The 20,704-nt window shown below is 34.0% G+C and overlaps 1 protein-coding gene across 1 annotated transcript in view; it reads right to left on the reverse strand.

Moving 5' to 3' along the window:
- PRSS12 (serine protease 12) overlaps nucleotides 1-20,704 on the reverse strand; it is an 82,150-nt gene that overhangs the window by 10,015 nt on the left and 51,431 nt on the right. The window contains exons 9-12 of the mRNA XM_057502572.1: nucleotides 11,557-11,698; nucleotides 6,059-6,264; nucleotides 3,372-3,450; nucleotides 2,551-2,673 (exon numbers count right to left, since the gene is read on the reverse strand). Coding sequence (XP_057358555.1) covers nucleotides 2,551-2,673; nucleotides 3,372-3,450; nucleotides 6,059-6,264; nucleotides 11,557-11,698 — 550 coding nt within the window. The remainder of the gene's footprint in view (nucleotides 1-2,550; nucleotides 2,674-3,371; nucleotides 3,451-6,058; nucleotides 6,265-11,556; nucleotides 11,699-20,704) is intronic.

Below are 20,704 nucleotides of genomic sequence, written 5' to 3' on the forward strand. Positions count from 1 at the left end.
TTCACCATCTTGGATCCTATCTTCCAACATACATCTTTTCCCTCCCAGTCTCCTAGCATCCAAAAATAGAAATCAGTATTCTTTTTCAGTTTAGTGATTAATACATTGAATGGGACAAGGATAAGTATCCAGTCAACTCAGTTACGTTTTTCCTCATTATCATTCTTCAAACATCCAGATCACATTCTATTCTACTCACTAAGCAAGTGGGTCTTAACCTTTAGCGTTCATAAGAATCATTTGAGATTCTTGATAAAAATGGAAGCTCCTAAGTCTTCAGCTCCAAAGATCTAGTAGATCTGAGTAGGGACCCAGGAAACTGAATTTTTAACAAGATGAATATATCTAATATTGTAGTGAAAAGACCACTCTTTAAAAACAGTGCCATAACTTTTTCTGCTCCTATCATACCAGCCACATCAGTGTGTCCTCCTCTGGGTCATCCAGCTACACTGAAAATTATTATGATAGTAAAGATCCTATCTGTCTTGTTCTCCACTACATCTTTAGTGCGTACCATAATCCTGGGAATATTAGGGGCTCAATGATTTTTTGTTAAGTTAACGAATGACTATAATCATTACTCTCTGTGCCATTCATGTAACATATGAAGGTATTAAACTCACTAGTATATAGGTGAACTCTCAAACTCAGTTATTATCCCAGAAATGACAAAGGCTATGTAAAATATAGATTTGTATCTTCTGCAGCACCTTGAATATGGATGTTTATATGTATCAAAATAATAAGAGGAAGTGAATAGAAACCCTAGAAACATAGGTACATGAAACCTTGGCATATAACATAGTTGACATAAATAAATGGGTAAGGAATGGAATGGTCCATAAAAAGTATTGGGAAAACAAGCTTTCCTTAAAAAAAGTATAAAATTAGGTCCTTTCTCATACTGTATGCCATACACAAAAATAAATTATAAACAGTAAAAATCTAAACATGAAAAGCAAAACTGTAAAGGTTTTAAGTAAAAAATTAAGATAATATCTTCATTATATGGTGTTAGAGAAGGATTTCTTAAATAAGATACAAAGTTTTCATCAACTTTAAAAAACTGACACATTTAAAAACATTAAAATATCTTATAAGAAAAAGATCTTAAGCAAGACAAGGAACATGCCTCAGCTTGAGAAAAGGCATTTGTAACATATGGTAACAAAGACTTTGTGCCCAGAATATATCCAAAAATTTGAAAAATCAGTTACAAAAAGGTAACCCAACAGAAAAATAAGCAAAGGATATGGACAAAGAATTCATGAAAGACAATGACCAGAGAAATGGAATTTAAAAAGAAGTCCCAAAACTCTAAAATTCGCAAATTTTAAGTGTAAGTGCTGATAGCATCAAGTTGAGGTGAGGATGTGAGGAATTGGGAACTTACACATTGCTGTGATATAAATGGATACAATTACTTTAGAAAGTATAGTTAGTAGTCCCTAGTAAAACTGAATGGCGCCTGTACTTCAGGACCCAACAAAATGCTCGCACATTTATGTAGCCAATGAGATATATGAATATCTACTGCAGAAACCATTTTTTCATAATAAAAGAATGGAAATGGAAACCACCTAATTATCCATCAGTAGGGGAATAAATAAACTATGGTTTCATCTTACAAAAGGCATTAAAATTCAAATAGTGGTTAAAGTGAATAAAATCTACATGGAGGGACTGCAAATATACAGTGAGGCCATATGATACCACATATGAAAAAATAAAGAACAAATTTTTGCTTATAAAAACTTCACTGAAAGGTACATGTTTTAAAATAAAACTTTTTATTATGACCATTTTCAAATAAACAATTCTCTTACTCATCACCTTGCTTCATTAATTATCAATACTTTGACAAGCACTGGTATAAATTTGTAAATACCAAAATTCCTGCTAAGGAAATGGCCATTAACAGGGCCCACAAAAGAGCACAGGACAGGAAAAGGACAACTGGTGTGTAGTGTAGGCACAGTGAGCAGTGTGATGCTGGCACCTGATTTTCTCTGCATGGGCTCCCCTCTGAACTGGGAAAACTTCAGACTGTACTGATAAAATGTGTGGGACAAAAGGAAAAAATCAGGATGCAACCTGACTCTCTACAAGGTACAAATAGAAAAATCTCAAAGACAAAAAACACCAAGAAGAACCAAAGGGTCAAAAAAACCGAACTCCCTATTCCTTAGCATTCATTTCTAGGTAATTTGAGGTCTCCTCTAGCTCTACAGGGATATGATTTCACCTTCAGACACGTTCTTGGGGGGGAAGCACTAACATATAGCTGCCTTCCTTCCAAAAACCCATCCTCTCTTCTCCCTAAATCTAGAGTTTGCTTTATTACCAGGTAGCCAGGAGCTTCCTCAGGGTGCTCTTTTCTCCTTATATTACCTCCCTCGATACCAAGATGGTGCCACTGGACTGGACATGGAAGTCTTTAGCCTGCCTCTGCCACTTCAAGTTTTTAGTATGTTGTAGGGCAGGAAGGGATTGGAGGACCTGTCAAATAAGAGCCAAACTTAGTTGTTTGTTAAGGTGGACACACACCTCTTGAAGCAGTGTGCTGCTGTAAGGACCCAGCAGCTGCTCAGGAGTGTGGCCCCACAGAGGAGCCTGCCGTCTCCATGGCGTGACTTTAGTCGAAGGGACACTTGCCAAGGCCAGCCACCCCTGAGAAGAAAGTGAACCACCCATCAATATCCATAAAAGGCAGAAAAGCACAGTAAAGCATCTAAGATATTAAACAATGACTTGGAAGGTTTGCAGGTAGGAGGAAAGGAATATAAAAGGGATTCTAGGATGTAAGGCCCCTTCCTACTTTGAGAATGATGCCCCTACAACTTGGAGCAGACCACCTTAAGATTTGCTTATAGGCATTTGTATGCATCTGCGTATCTGTAACATTCTTGGAAACAAGCTGGGTCTTCTTTATATTTCATGATTTGAAGTATATTTTCTCTCCTCACTACTCTACCTAAGCAGATTTAAGAAGTATTTAATATGCAAAATGCTAGTTTTCCATCAGAAAATTCAACAAAAAAGTATATTAAAGTAAGTCTAAAACAAATATATTCTAAGTCTAATGAACTGTGTAGTTAGACATTTTTTCAGATCTTTTGAACAAGTTTCTTTCTACCACATAAGTTCTCAGCAACACATCTATTTCATAAAGCAGGAGATAGTGATATAAGAACACAGTCCATGTTCTTATACATGTCAGAGAACAGTGAAATTAGAGTAATCTGAATTTAATTTAGAAAAATAAGTTTTAAAAATCCCTTATAAAATAGTAGACAATTCCCAATTTGTAATACTATGTATACAAATAATTTTGCAATATGAAAAATCTCTTCTGAAGAACCTTTTACCTCAAAGAATTCTTCCCACCAATGATCCTCTTCTGCCGACGGTGCAGTAATCTCAAACCACAAACGGATGAGAGGGACTCTGAAACAGAAACAGGTTATTAAGTAAACCACCATGTTGCTGATAGGGGGATAAAGACACAGTGACACATGCCCCTGCTGCTTCCCCTTCTATTTTAAAATACCTCTTCTCCTCAAATTACAGAATACTTTTTCTTCTAGTAATAAACAAAAGTTGCTTCTCATTTAAACAGGGCAACAATAATTTGCAAGCACAGGAGGAACTTTAAGAGGTTTCCCACATTCAGCTCTGAAGAGGTTCCACAGGCTGCTGAATGTTGATACCCCATCCAGTACATTATCCTTGTAGTTACACCTACATCTCCAACTCTCCTGATTATGGAGATTGTTTTGGAGTTCAGGAACATTAAACAAGAGACCTACAAAGGCAATAATAGTCTAATCACTTTCTTTCTACATACAGCACTCTTCAAAGCCAAAAGCACAAATGTAACTAAGAAGAGCAAAGCACATTACCAGAATGGAATTTTGGTCTAAATTTACATTTGCTCATATAGCATATTTATATGTGTAAAGGATTTGGTAAGCCAGTTTAAGAAGCAAATTATATTTAGGGGCATGTAGTCAAACTTCCCAAGATAACAAACCTCTGTCAAAACCATTAAAAAAAGAAGAATTAAATTTAAAATATGTGAAAAGGAAGAGTAAGTAATATAAGGTATGGCTAGTTTTTAAAACAATTTAGGAAGTCAGAGAATGTATAGAAGGTGTTATTATTTCTTGGTTAAGTGTAAGTATGTATATAAGTGTGTATATATATATAATATATATATTATATCTATATGCACGTATATGCATGTAAGTATATACATGTGTATAAAGTGTAGATACTACTAAAAAAATGTGGAAACTGTGTCATGACCATGAAAGTCTAGTCACACTAATGGTCTCCCATAATAACCAGGTGGAAGGGAGCTCAGCGGAGAATCAAACCAGTTATTTCTTAAGAGAAAGAGGTTTAACAATGTGTACCAAAATCATTCATTGCCAAATGATCTCAGAAGCATGCTGTGAAACTTTAATCCTCATCTCTTAGGATATGAATTCTCTAAACGACACTGCAAATTATAAGATTTCAGAAAAATATAATTTTTCTGACTATTTTTTTAAATAACTAAGGACTATGTAATGTATAGGCAAAAAGTCAATATATATAATGCCAAGACAAGTAATGATGTAATACTGAGCCAGCAAAACTGAAAGTTTACATCATTCTTTGGGGCAAAGCACTGGATTACAATAAAGTAAAATCTATTTAAAGCTATAAAATACACTGATAGAAAAGAAAGCAAAATGAAGTTCATTTATTAAAGGATCCTATCATATGAACAATAACTAACGGCTTGAGTTTGAAACACCTTATAGAAATCACTAGGTCTTGAGCCTCAACACAAAACCAACAGGCTATTAAGCCAAATTTAGTAATCAAGCTGGTCTAACATGAAATCTTTTTAAGGTATGGTAGCATTGAAACCATGGAAAGGTATCAAAGTAAGTCTTGCTACAACTCTAGGATGGCATAAAAACAAATGTATAAATGAAGAAGAAATAAACATGGTACTTCATATTTTAAAATAGGTTTACATTGAAACATAATAAAACCTTTTATAATTATTGAATTTTTATGTTTTTCTACCACTTGAGAAATTCAGCAGAATACAAGGAATTAGTTATATTCAATTTGTAACTGTAGTTTAAATTATTTAAGAGAATTACATTCATATATTAATCAATACTGAGGAAAAACTGGCTTACCAAATCATAGGTAATATAAAACAAAGCACGAAAGGTTGTATGTATTCTTCTCCACATTCAAAAGCCCCTCAGATACAGAAGAATCATATCGACAGCATCCAATTTATTTACTGCACTGTCTTTACCAGTTACTAAAGGATGTTAGAAAAAGAGAATACTGAAGTATAGATGCACCTGATTTTAAGAAAATCCAATGTGCTAAAACTGTGGAACAAAGAGGCAATTGTTCTTTTCATAACAGTAACCATGTTTTTCTCCAAAATAGCTAATTCTTCCCCTTATTCTGTTAAAGCAGCATTTTTTGACAAAATTAAATTCAGAGCTTTCAAGAACTCTTACACTTATTTAAATATGAAACATTTGTAACTATTATACTAAAAAATTACTTTTCACTTTTCTTACATTTTTAAATTTCAGAAAATAAAATCTGCAAAAGATTTGCAAGTAATTTTAAAAGTTAGCTCTGTTATTTACAATATTAGTAAGGGTAGAAGCACTTATGATTCATATTTACATTTTCATTTCTCTTTCTTTTTATGAAGTAAACACCAATTCTGAATCTTTAAGGATACCAGAAAGTTTGATGGTTTTATTACATCCCAAGAAAGACTGGTACAGAAATGGCTGAGTATGTCAAGAGGGGATGATCCAGAGATTACAAAATACTGGAAGTCCACTTCTGCCCTCTGCAAACCCTACTCTCCCTATAAGCACCCCCTAGTCAAGTTTGTCAAGAAGGAACAAGGGGTGGTATATATTCTTTCAGAAGGGCATTTTTGTTATCCTGATACTGCTTTTAATAATGAACTGGGGTTAGTATTCTTTGACTTGTGTAGTCCCCAGAAGTGACTTACCTTTATTACTGTTACCTGATGCTTTCTTACCAAAATAATCACAAATAACTCCTGCATCTTCACTGTGGCGGCAGTTGTGTCTTCCGATATCCTTTTTGATACAGTCAGCCAGGGACCTCTCATTTCCTGCGCACTTCACATTATCCACATGGATGGGTCCTTTTCCTTCCCCAAAATAAGCCATGGTTCTTGCTCTGGCAGGACCCCTGCAAACAATGCATTCTTAAGGATGTGGTGAATCAGTCAATCATACATTTGAATAAATCACAACATAACCCTCTTTCAATTATACTTCTTAACTTTCATATATTAACATTAGCATCTGTACATGCTAAAAAACATTTATTTCATGACAGTCAAAGAAAAGCTTAAAAGAGAGAATAACTGTACCTTCTTATTGTTTTCATACCCCACAGCTGCCTCTAATATAGCTTCTACTAAGAAAGTCACATTTAATGGCATATCAAAAATTCATGAGTTTTTAACTGTTTAAGCATGAAGGAAAATCATTTCAAAATTTTATACTCCTTACAAAGCATAATAGTTTCTCAAAATTGGTAACATATTGTCAAGAAAAGTATGAGATTAAGTAATTACCTCAGGAGCTAAGAATTTTAAAGCCTATTTTAGAAGTAAAAAAAGCACAATTTTTAATAAAGAAAGATTAAACCAGGAATCATCAACAAAAGGCAGACCTACTCTTGGTATAAACTTGTTTTAAAATAATACATTACTTCTTTTTAACTATCCAAATACAATTCCTAATAAATTAATGACAATTATGAAAAGCAAATACATTAATTGAATGCCTCAGTTTGACCCACTCTTACATGCTTGCAATAGACTTTGAGGTACATTGTTTAAAACCACTATTGGATTAAATTTGTTAATATTTTGCTTAGAATTCTTTATGTAGATTCATGAGATGGGATACAGCTCTTTTTGTTTGTATGTGTTTACTGACCTCGTCTTGAAATCAAGTTAGATTAGCCTCATAAAGTGAATGGAAAGATCTCCATCTTTTTTTTTTTTTTTGCTCTGTAACAATTTGTATAACTCAGGTATTATGTGAGTCTTGAAGACTGGACAAAATGCTTCAAAATCAGTCATTTCTTCCACAGTCATTAGTTTATTTTGGTTTTCTATCAATTTTCATAATTACATTTTTGTTGAAAATGTACAGTTGCTTAAATAATTGTCAATTTCCTCTAAATTTCCAAATTTACTAGCTAAAAGTAGTTCATAGTATTCTTCTACATGGGTTAACCTTCTGTGTGGCTGGTTTTGTATTCCTTTCTTTTCTCTAACGTTTACTTGTATTCTCGCTCCTTTTTCTGAGTCGGAATTGCCAGACACTGTTGTTTACTTTATTAGTCTTTTTTTAAAAAAGGAAATAATTGCTGATAATGTGGATGTGAAATGTAAAGCAATTTGAAATTCAAATAAGCATAATTTGAAAAAAAATAGCATTCTGAAATTAAAGTCCCAGGTGATTCCCATCAGTTTGGGGAGTGAGAATGAGGGGAGACAGAAAGTAAACAGTAGTTTGCTAAATGTCTTGAAATTTTTCAGGAAAGGGAAGGAGAAAAATACTAATTTTTGACATTGGTGAGAAAATATGCTAGTTTGCTAAAAATTTAAGGAGAAAGACTAGTAAAACTGTAATAATGCTGAAATTCTAATCACTTAGAGAAAAGAAAGAAAACATAAAATTGGATTGTTCGCAAATCAAAAACAGGTTACACAAAGAACAGACAATAAAGTATGATCGCATAAGAGTAGATGACAAGTAGAAGTAAACAGAAAATAAAATTACACTCATTAAACAAAACAAAAGGATGACTTCTTAGAGATTTAGCAACTTACAGACTAAAAGGAAGGCACCATTTTAGAAAAGCAATAAATAGAAATTAGAGAACACTTTAACAATAAAAGGCCATGATTAAATTAAAGACAGTGACATCTAATAAATATTCTTTTGACTATTTTTTTAAATAACTAAGGACTATGTCATGTATAGACAAAAGGAAAGAAACTTCCCACTGGGATACAGGCACGCAGTAATTCAAAGCTAAGATTTCAAAGAAACAATAGGCTCTAATGTATCAGTCTTTAACCAGGGGTTAAAGTGATCCTGGTAGTAGACAGTAACTTTCCAAGGTATAGTCCCTCCTAAAACTGGTCTTGCTGAATCAAGATCAACTTCTCTTTCAAAATTTTCTTTCTCCTATCCCACAAAAGAAAGGCATATTTTTTATTTATCCCAAATCCTACCACAGTTCATTGCTCCAAGACTTAAAAGCCTCTAAAGTGGCCAAAAGAACAGTTCAAAAACATGACAGCAAAGGAGCCTCCTTTAATCAAGCACATAAATCCAACCCATCAATCAAAGTAAGAAATGGGAACTTTGGTCAGCTTTTACTTCCTATGTTTCATAATTCTTTATCAAATTTTTGGTTGTTGTTTTTAGTAAGTTCCATATTAGAAATCATAAAATCAAGAGAGGACCTTGTTAGAAGAATTTCTTTTCTCTCAGTTTTGCTCTCTTCATGTGTGTATGTAAGTATATATGTGTAGACTCACACATTTTTATAAGCATTGTAACATTAGGATTCTGTGGGGAAAGAAAATTTAAAACACAATTTCAAAAAGTAAAAAGAATTATGCAAAAGTTTTGAAGGTCAAAAAAGAGTTTGCTCATGCATTTTTTAAGTGGATGCCAGAGAATATCAAATCACTGTCATATTTATATTCCACTGGAAATAACTAAAAGAGTGATGATATAAGTGTTCTTTTTTCAAACACCATATACAAATATGCAAGAAATTAAATACTTTGAAGCTATTTAACTGTAAGATAAAATTAGATATATTTAATTTTATGTCTCTACCAAATTAGTAGGTGTACACAATTTTGTAAGGGATTCTTTTAAGGGATACCACTCGAATATATATGCAGTTCAAGAACAATGTTATGTTGAAATACATGCTAATGGATTCCCACAAAGTTCAAAAAGAATGGAATGTTAATCTTGGCTATTTATTTAATCTTAATGCGTTTAACTGATAACAACACATTCTCTCTCAACCCTCTAAAACAATATGATCATATGCTCGACTTTGTCAGACATTATGTGACACATCATTATGCATTACTTTTTAATTTCCATTACTCTAAATCTAAGCATTATCTATATTACTTGCTATTCATGTTTCCTGGTTTTTATTACTTCATTTCTGTTTCTCCCATTGTGAAAAAATTTTCTAAAGCTATTTTGATTCTCACTGTTACCAAGGACTAATCCTCACATATGATATAGTTGGCTGTGGAACAGATCTCTGGAATTCCCATTAATAAGACTCAAGCCTTCAACAGCTTAAGTTTCCTGGATTGATTTCTTGAAACAAATGCTTTATTAAGGATTTTTAACAATTCAAAGTGGACGTGAGGGAAAAAAATCCCCTACTCTAGTCACACGCTAGTTTACAATTATATGCATATTTGTTCTTATATGAAATTCCATTTCCCCTCAGTGGAAAATTATAAAAATGACCAAGGATGTTTAGATTGATCAAATATCTAAATGATTCTCATTTAAATATTATCTGATGGCAAATTATAGATTGTGCACAGATGATTTCCAATTTGTATGCAACATTAAGTTACTGATTTACTTATTAAGATACTTTATTTAAAGAACAATTACACATGATCTCTTTTCAATGCTTTTCTTGATAATTATTAGAAATAGTATTGAAAATTGCTACAAACTTTGTTCAAGTAATCTGTATGATTTGTCCCTAAATTCACCAAGTTGAATGTAAAATGGAGTAAATGATAAGTAAAAAGCAATGAAAGATGTAGAAAGAAATAAAGGTGCAAATGCATGAGTATGCTTATGAATTTATACCTCCTTAAACCTGCCTTAGACATGTGATTCAAGAATCAAATTTAATCTTACCCTTCCTATTTCCTTTCATATTTCCAAAGGTAATACTAGGTTTCCTGGATCACTAAATCCAAAAAAATAAAAGTATGGCAAAGAAACCAGTCTCAAATAGCAATATACTTTATTGGCTGATTTTTGGATAATGAGACTCACTGGGGATGAAAACAATAATTTTTTTTCAAACATTGGAAGGAGTTTCACAAATGTAGTAAGCAAAGAAAACTTATATTGCTGACTAAATTAACCTAGGCATCTAATGTAGACTCGTCCCATCTTCCTCTACTATCCCATATTTTGAAAGCTGAAAATCTATGTCACATGCCAGTTTTGAACACTGAAAATTTATATCACCAAATAATGGGCCCATTGATCATAAGACACTTGAAATTGCAATTGGGGCCAAAACTGAGCAGTAAATTGTAGTAGTATTTAATCTAAAAAAACCCAAAAAACTTTGAATTAAAACTTAAGGAAAAAACACGAACTTTTATTAAAATAGAAATACTTTTAAAAAATATAAATATATTCTGTATAGGAATAACCAGTTAAATTTATCAATATTTAACATACACATATATAATTAAACATATATTTTTAAATTGAAACCACGGTTAGTAATCTACTTGAGTAATATACCTAGGCAATTTATGTATATTTACTTAAATTTCAAAACCCTTTAACTGTAACATGTTCCATATATTTGCAGCTCCAAAATCAATACCTGAAATGCTTTCACAGTCATTTGCAGACTTGCACAAAGCCTCAAAAAATTTGCATTACCCATAGAGATCTCACAAGACAATCTGCCTTTTGATTTCAGCTCTCAAACATAAACAAGTGTCCTTTTCCCAGTCTACTTAGTGCTATGTTTTTCCACTAGTTTTCCACTATCTAACACGTTTATTTTCTCCATAAGGCACATCATAGCTTCTTGCACTTAAGAATGCTACAGAGCACTTCAGCACTTAAACAGTGGAGGCCACATTAAACAGTGAAATTATCAACAAAAATACTAATAAACCACAAAAAGGACAATTGTTAGGAAGTAGAAGAGCTAAAACAAGAAGGCAGAGGATGGCCTTGTTCAACCTCAGTTCTTGAAGCAATGACTCAGTATTTGCTAATTCAGCATTCACAGTGACTTTAGAGAACACAGCTACTATAAATACAGGGAACCAACTGCAATTTCAATAAATCTAGAATCTCTTAAAAGGTTAGTGTCGAAACATAAATCACAAAGAAAAGGTTAACACCTTTGCCTGACAAAGGAAGTATTAAGAAGAGTCATGAGTTTAAATTAGACTATTTGGTATTAGATAAAAGTGACATTTCTCATGTAACATAATTGTATATTTCTTGTGAGAAATGGGAAAATTTTAAATAGACTCTACTTAATATTTCTTTATAATTCAAAATTAAATCAACATACTGCCAGTATTTTCAACTGAATAACAAATTAATTTTAGGTAAGAAACAACTCATTAGAACAACCCTAAAAAGTCAGAAATATTCATCACATAATCAACCCAAATAATTAGGTTTTCCTTACTTGTAGCCAAGCTGGCGACAGATCACAGCTGCATCTTTATCAGTCCACCCATCATCACAAATTGTTCCCCACTGGCCGTTGATAAAAACCTCCACTCGTCCTTCTTTCTTATTTTCTCCATCCATCAGTCTGATAGGAAAACCTAAGTCACAATTCAAAATGTCAGAAAAGCCAAATCAAGAAAACTGATGTTTAAAGCATGACAGACTTTATAAAATACAATTCATTTTAAAAATCAACTATAAAATCAGCTGGGCAATTCAATAGAGAAGAGGTATCAATAAAAAAACTGTCCCCACTTTTGCTGTACCTTTTAAAGCCCTGAAGTCAGAGTGCTCAGTGTTCACCTTTGTATCCCAGCACTTGGAACAGCGCCTGGCATACAGAAGACATGCAGTAGCTGTTTGTTGAATAAATGAATGAATGAATAGCACTGTAAAATTGTGAATGGTTTTATCACCACTAACATAGTAAAAGACATTTCCTTAGAATTGTTTTGTTTCATGTCTTTCATTTATCTGTGAACATAGCTAGAAATTTATATCCCAAGGCTAAGGTTTTGGGGAAAGTATAAATAGATATACCTTTGGAATGCATGGGTAACTTGTATTCCAGAGAGAAAAAGGAAGGCAGTTAACAAGGAAAATTTCCATCGCAGGCTTTCTATTTACTAGTGATTCGAAAGGAAGTGCTTAACTCGTAAAACTACTGAGATTCAAAAGTTGAGTGGGAATGTAAGAACAGCATGGTGACTATAGCTAACAATACTGTATTGTATATTTGAAAGCTGCTAAGAGAGTAGATCTTAACAGTTCTCATCACAATTAAAAAAAGCTTTTTGTAACTGTGTCAAGTGACAGATGTTAGACTTACGTGATCATTTCTCGGTGTATACAACTATCAAATCATTATGTTGTATATCTGAAACTAATATACATCAACTATACCCAGAAAATTGAAAAAAAATAATAAAAAATAAATAAATCATTCAATTTTTTTTTGTAATTGAAAAGCTGATCTCTGGCAAATCGAAGTTATAAAAATGAAATGACTTGTAGAGTCTCACACATTTCTACTGACTCCAATAAATACGGTGAATTGTAACTGGAAGTCCTCACTGTAGCTTGCACACTATCATGGGTTGAATTGTGGGGTCATTAGGGTGGACCCTAGTCCAGTACTACTGGTGCCCTCACAAAAAGGGAAAATTTGGACACAAAGTAAAGACAGTGTGAAGAGTTACAGGAAGAAGATGGTCATCTACAAGACAAGGGGGAGAGAGGCCTAGAATAGATCCTTCCATCCCAGCCCTGCTGACCCCTTGATTTTGGATTTCTAGTCTCCAGAACTGACAAAATAAAAATCTGTCATTTTAAAACCCAATCTCTGGTACTTCATTGCACAGCCCAAGCAAACTAACACACATATTTTAGATTACCTAGTTATTGGAAGAGTCTCCAGCTTCCGAACACCAAAGATTTACTGATAGGGATGTAGAGAATACAAAGATGCAAGTGAAATTATCAGAACTAAGAAGGTAGAGTAAGCAGCTAATAAACTAAGTATCACTTAATATATGTTTAAACCAACATATTGAAATTAATAGATTGACATTTGTTAACTGAAGGAAAACACTAATGGCAAGATGGACAAATTCTATTGATTCTTCTAATCCATTTATACTTCTGATTCCTTCTTTGTTACACCCCAAGTTGCTGGCTCTGTAGTTTCGGTCCCTGATTATACTCACTTCATGGGACAGGCATCCTAGTAGAATCAATATAGCAAAGCCAAAATTTACAAATGCTTATGGAGTGCCTATACTATGCACTGCTTACATTAGCTAAAAAACTTGGGATTTTTGCTGTGTCACAAAATGCAGTATATTTGAAACTTTACATTTCTTATTAATGAATCTGAAATTTTGGGGTTCTTTGTAAGAGGGCTAGGTAAAAAAGTGATCCTCAAAGAGTAAATCAAAACAGATGAAATTCTTTTCTTAAAGTTTTCGATTTTTACATTTTTGGATCTTTGGCCTAATATTAAGAAAACATATGCACACAGAATTAGATCTCCACATTTCATCCTTGTTGTTTTATGGGCAGTTTTTCATAAACCATAAAAATTTAAATGATAAAGTACTTTTAAAGCCTAAGTTGCATGCTTTGTAAAAATCACACATAAATACTTCTGAACCTAAGTTCAGCCATTCATTTTACAAAGTCATCGCATTTTCAATGCTTGAAGGGAAACTGAATGACAAAAGCCATTCTATCAATACCACCTCACTGTTTAAGTTTGTTCTGTTATGTAGTAATAATATACATGATATTTTATTTCTAAAATCTTAAATAAATATAAAATGCTTGGAAAAAAATAAACAGTCCTAGTATTTTTAATTGTATATCTCAGCCTTTCACTACCAATAGTGCAGTCTTTAATTTTCCTGTAACAGTATTTTAATATACTATTTTTTAAACAATATTTTTTTGAAAATCTAGCATAAATGAAAATTAAAAGTCAAAGTTTATACTGTAAGATTGACAGACAATCTCACTGTGAAAGAAATCTGATAGGATTTACTACTCTGAAGTTAGAATTAATGCAGTATTAAAACAAGAAATCCACATATTTACATCCCACAAATTACCCCTTAATTCACAGGTATTAAATGAATTCTTCCTAAAATTACTTTTATTCACTTAGAATAGTGCTTTTGAGCATTGTATCTACCACACACCCAAACACAGAAAGTGTCTACTGAACTATTACTAATTTTGAGAACAGCTTCATTCACATTTGAAGTTAAGGTCCACAAATTACACTTCAAATAGTTGAAAACAATAATAGTCCAACAGCCCATTATCTTAGTGCCAAAAAAGTAAAAAAACTGAACTGTTTTTAAAATGCTATTGTTATATCACTTCTACAATCTCCTTCTCTAAGCTTCACTTTTAAATGTGCAGTCCTTTTTGATGAGTGGGAAAGTAATGATCTCTTTGGAGGAATAAATGGTAATGTGATTCTATTCCAAAAGTATATTTGGCTCAGACATAATGTTCCTCAGACAAATGAATAGTTAATAGATATATTACTAAAATTAGGATCACAGACATTCATAAAAATGGTCACATGTTTTATTAATAATTACCACCCTCAGCTTTTTAAATTTTTTAAAAATGTATCTAGAATTCTAGAATTCAATAGATTTTCAGGGGAACTGAAAAGATTAGTTGTCCTAATTATATGCATATATTTAACCAAATAGGCCTTCAGAGAATTTAGATTATGGCATTTTGTATAGTATTTATGGTATTTCATCACCTGGAGTATTTACAGTATAGTATTTATAGTATTTTATCACAGTGATACAGTGTGCCTGAATAGATCATTCCATGATCAAAATACCCGCTACCGGGGGCTAAGAGGATCCATTCCCAGCAAAAAGAGAACTATCTCCCCAAACCACATGCAATCATTCATTACAAACCCTGGAAGGATCATAAATCTTCTATAAAAAGAAAGAAACAAGGGGAGAGAATAAATGAAAAGACACAAAATTGGAAGCATGTCCTATAAGAGATGGAGTAAAATGTTGTATATCTAACTTCGTATTATGTTGACTAGTGCAGTGAGTCACCATCACCTCACAGTTTAGAGTACACTGAGGAACCATCCATATACTCTGACAACCTCAAATATACAATATGGTTAATACTGTGGGATTCCATAAGTTCTGTTATTTTATAATGGAAGTATTTAAGCTTCACAGTCTCAAAACGGGAGGATACAAAGGGAGTTGATTCAGCCCTGTGGTTACTTTAAAATCTATCCACAAAAATACATGTGTAGATATAAGAGAAGTATGGTAGTGTCCCAGCAAGTCTTTTGAATACTTCCCTCTGTATTCTGCATTCATACTTATTTTGTCCTCCTCACCACATGTTAAGTCTGTCAAAGACATGTAGGTGCACTCTGCTCACAAAGGGATCTTTTCCCACAAATAGTGCGAGACTGTTAGACGAGCTTTCTCACCATCTATCCAATTACAAGTCGGAGGAAATTTGGAATTGGGGAGTAGGAAAGGACCCTGATGGGTTTCTAGAGTAACAGGGTATCTTAGAAAAATGGGTAGGCGATTTGCTCCAGATAATCCACTGAGAGACCTGAAAAACCTAGGTTAGGACACGGTAGTGGATTGGACGGCTGGGGACCAGTGATTGACAAGGGCTCAGGAATAAAGAAGAAATGAATCATGGGAGGTATGGAAGAGAGAGTTATTGTTTTGTTCTGATTTTTTAAAAAATTCTGTCTCAAATCATTCATCAGAATGTAAGGTAAAGGAAAATCAGAATAGGTGACCAATGAGTTTGGGAAACGGTATTGCAGCTTCATCTTTCAGATATGCATGATTATAAACATTTTTAGTGAGAAACTAAGGCTGTAGGAGAAAATATGTCAGGAGTTGAAATTTTATATTGGTGGAAAGACTCAAAATTCATTTTCTCTGAATGTAAATTATTGAAAATTAGTGCAATATAGGAAATTGATTTTTAAAAGTCAAAGACAAGATCGAGATTACAGATGGCAGCATGAGAGGAGAGACAGAGGCTTCCTCCTAAAACTGGATACAATTAGAAAATTTAATTGGTGCAACTAATCCTGAGAGAAAAACAGGAAAGAGGACGGCGTCAGACTGCACACACCTGGAGAAAAGAGCAGACCTCATGGAACGGGGCAACAGTACCAATCTCCTGCGACCCCGGACAATGCTTCAAGGGCTGAGCAGCTCCAGAATAGAGCTTCTGGACACTAGAGGGAGCCATATACAAACATGAAACGCCAAAGGAACCTTGCCCAGAGCAAAATTGTTAATACAACTCCTGAGAAAGATTTAAATGATATGGACCTCATGACTCTTCCTGAAAGGGAGTTCAAAATGAAAATCATCAACATTCTAATGGAGGTACGGAAAGACATCCAAGAACTCAGGAATGAATTCAGGTCAGAGATCCAATAATTGAAGAGCACAGTAGAGGGTATTAAAATCAGGTTGGATACGGTGGAGGAGACAATAAATGAAATAGAAACTAGAGAAGAGGAATACAAAGAAGCTGAGGCACAGAGAGAAAAAAGGATCTCTAAAAATGAAAGAATATTGAGAGAACTGTGTGACCAATCCAAGCAGAACAATATTTGCATTATAGGGATACCAGAAGAAGAAGAGAGAGAGAAAGGGATAGAAAGTGTCTTTGAGGAGGTAGTTGCAGAAAACTTCCCCAATCTGGGGAAGGAGATAGTCTCTCAGGCCATGGAGAGCAACAGATCTCCCAACACAAGGGAACCAAGGAAGACAACACCAAGATACATAGTAATTAAAGTAGGAAAGATCAAGGATAAGGACAGACTGTTAAAAGCAGCCAGAGGCAGAAATAAGATCACATACAAAGGAAAGCCCATCAGGCTAACATCAGACTTCTCAGAAGAAACCTTACAGGCCAGCAGGGAGTGGCATGATGTATTTAATACCATGAAGCAGAAGGGCCTGGAACCAAGGTTACTTTTTCCAGTGAGATTATCATTTAAACTTGAAGGACAGATTAAATAATTTCCAGACAAGCAAAAGCTGAGAGAATTTACCTCCCACAAACCATCTCTGCAGTCTATTTTGAAGGGACTGTTATAGATGGAAGTGTTCCTAGGGTTGGATAGCTGTCACCAGAGGTAGTAAAATCACGGTAGGGAGGGTGGAGCAGCTGATTGCAACGCAAACACAAAATTAAATTGACTATCCCCAAAGTCAATCAAGGGATAGACAAAAAGTACAGAATTTGATACTTAATATATAAAGAATGAAGGAAGAAGAAAAGGAAGAGAAATAGAAAAGAACCTTTAGATTGTGTTTGTAAAAGCATACTAAGTGAGTTAAGTTAGACTCTTAGATAGTAAGGAAAGTAACCTGGAACATTTCGTAACCACGAATATAAAGCCAGAAATGGCAATAAGTGCATACCTATCGATAATCACCCTAAATGTAAATGAAATGAAGGCACCAATCAAAAGACATAGAGTCAGTGAATGGATAAAAAAACAAGACCCATCTATATGCTGCTTATAAGAGACTCACCTCAAACTGAAAGACATGCACAGACTAAAAGTCAAGGGATGGAAAAACATATTTCATGCAAACAATAGGGAGAAAAAAACAGGTGTTGCAGTACTACTATCAGACAAAACAGACTTCAAAACAAAGAAAGTAACAAGAGATAAAGAAGGACATTACATAATGATAAAGGGCTCAGTCCAACAAAAGGATATAACCATTATAAATATATATGCACCCAACACAGTAGCACCAGCATATGTGAAACAAATACTAACAGAAATAAAGGAGGAAATAGAATGCAATGCAATCATTTTAGGAGACTTCAACACACCATTCACTCCAAAGGACAGACCCACCAGACAGAAAATAAGTAAGGACACAGAGGCACTGAACAACACAATAGAACAGATAGACCTAAAATACATCTATAGAACTCAACACCCAAAATCAACAGCATACACATCCTTCTCAAGTGCACATGGAATATTCTCCAGAATAGACCACATACTAGGCCATAAAAAGAGCCTCAGTAAATTCAAAAAGATTGAAATTCTACCAACCAACTTTTCAGACCACAAAGGTATAAAACTAGAAATAAATTGTACAAAGAAAGCAAAAAGGCTCTCAAGCACATGGAGGCTTAACAACACGCTTCTAAATAGTCAATGGATCAATGACCAAATTAAAATGGAGATCCAGCAATATATGGAAATAAATGACAACAACAACACAAAGCCCCAACTTCAGTGCGACACAGTGAAAGCAGTCTTAAGAGGAAAGTATATAGCAATCCAGGCATATTTAAAGAAGGAAGAACAAACCCAAATGAATAGTCTAACATCACAATTATCAAAATTGGAAAAAGAAGAACAAATGAGGCCTAAAGTCAGCAGAAGGAGGGACATAATAAAGATCAGAGAAGAAATAAACAAAATTGAGAAGAATAAAACAACAGAAAAAAATCATTGAAACCAAGAGCTGGTTCTTTGAGAAAATAAACAAAATAGATGAGCCTTTAGCCAGACTTATAAAGAAAAAAAAGAGAATCAACACACATCAACAGAATCAGAAACGAGAAAGGAAACATCACGACGGACCCAACAGAAATACAAAGAATTATTAGAGACTACTATGAAAACCTATACGCTAAGAAGCTGGAAAACCTAGAAGAAATGGACAACTTCCTAGAAAAATACAACCTTCCAAGGCAGACCAAGGAAGAAACACAAAATCTAAACAAACCAATTACTAGCAAAGAAATTGAAGCGGTAATCAAAAATCTACCCACGAAAAAAACGCCAGGGCCAGATGGATTTACCTCAGAATTTTATTAGACATACAAAGAATATATCACACTTAGTCTCCTTAATGTTTTCCAAAAAATAGAAGAGGAGGGAATACTCCCAAACTCATTCTATGAAGCCAATATCACCCTAATTCCAAAATCAGACAAAGACCACACCAAAAGAGAAAATTACAGACCAATATCCCTGAAGAACGTAAATACAAAAACACTCAGTAAAATATTAGCAAACCGAATTCAAAAATATATCAAAAGGATCATACACCACGACCAAGTGGGATTCATCCCAGGGATGCAAGGATGGTACAACATTCGAAAATCCATCAACATCATCCACCACATAAACAAAAAGAAAGACAAAAACCACACTATCATCTCCATAGATGCTGAAAAAGCATATGACAAAATTCAACATCCATTCGTGATAAAAACTCTCAGCAAAATGGGTATAGAGGGCAAGTACCTCAACATAATAAAGGCCATTTATGATAAACCCACAGCCAACATCATACTGAACAGCGAGAGGCTGAAAGCTTTTCCCCTGAGATCGGGAGCAAGACAGGGATGCCCATCTCCCCACTGTTATTTAACATAGTACTGGAGGTCCTAGCCACGGCAATTAGACAAAAAAAACAAATACAAGGAATCCAGATTGGTAAAGAAGAAGTTAAACTGTCACTATTTGCAGATGATATGATATTGTAAATAAAAAACCCTAAAGACTCCACTCTAAAACTACTAGAACTGATATCAGAATACAGCAAAGTTGCAGGATACAAAATTAACATGCAGAAATCTGTGGCTAACCTATACACTAACAATGAACCAATAGAAAGAGAAATCAGGAAAACAATTCCATTCACAATTGCATCAAAAAGAATAAAATACCTAGGAATAAACCTAACCAAAGAAGTGAAAGACCTATACCCTGAAAACTATAAGACACTCTTAAGAGAAATTAAAGAGGACACTAACAAATGGAAACTCATCCCATGCTCTTGGCTAGGAAGAATTAATGAAGTCAAAATGGCCATCCTGCCCAAAGCAATATACAGATTTGATGCAATCCCTATCAAATTACCAGCAACATTCTTCAACGAACTGGAACAAATAGTTCAAAAATTCATATGGAAACACCAAAGGCCCCAAATAGACAAAGCAATCCTGAGAAAGTAGAATAAAGTAGGGGGGATCTCACTCCCCAACTTCAAGCTCTACTACAAAGCCACAGTAATCAAGACAATTTTGTACTGGCACAAGAACAGACCTACAGACCAGTGGAACAGATTAGAGACTCCAGACATTAACCCAAACATATATGGTCAATTAATATTCGATAGAAGAGCCATGGACATACAATGGGAAAATGGCAGTCTCTTCAACAGATGGTGCTGGCAAAACTGGACAGCTACATGTAAGAGAATGAAACTGGATCACTGTATAACCCCATACACAAAAGTAAATTCAAAATGGATCAAAGACCTGAATGTATGTCATGAAACCATAAAACTTAGAAAAAAACATAGGCAAAAATCTCTTGGACATAAACATTAGTGACTTCTTCATGAACATATCTCCCCGGGCAAGAAAAACAAAAGCAAAAATGAACAAGTGGGACTATATCAAGCTGAAAAGCTTCTGTACAGCAAAGGACACCATCAATAGAACAAAAAGGTACCCTACAGTATGGGAGAATATATCCGTAAATGACAAATCCGATAAAGGCTTGACATCCAAAA

The sequence above is a fragment of the Manis pentadactyla genome, chromosome 5, assembly GCF_030020395.1.
Source record: "Manis pentadactyla isolate mManPen7 chromosome 5, mManPen7.hap1, whole genome shotgun sequence".
Classification (NCBI taxonomy): Eukaryota; Metazoa; Chordata; class Mammalia; order Pholidota; family Manidae; genus Manis; species Manis pentadactyla.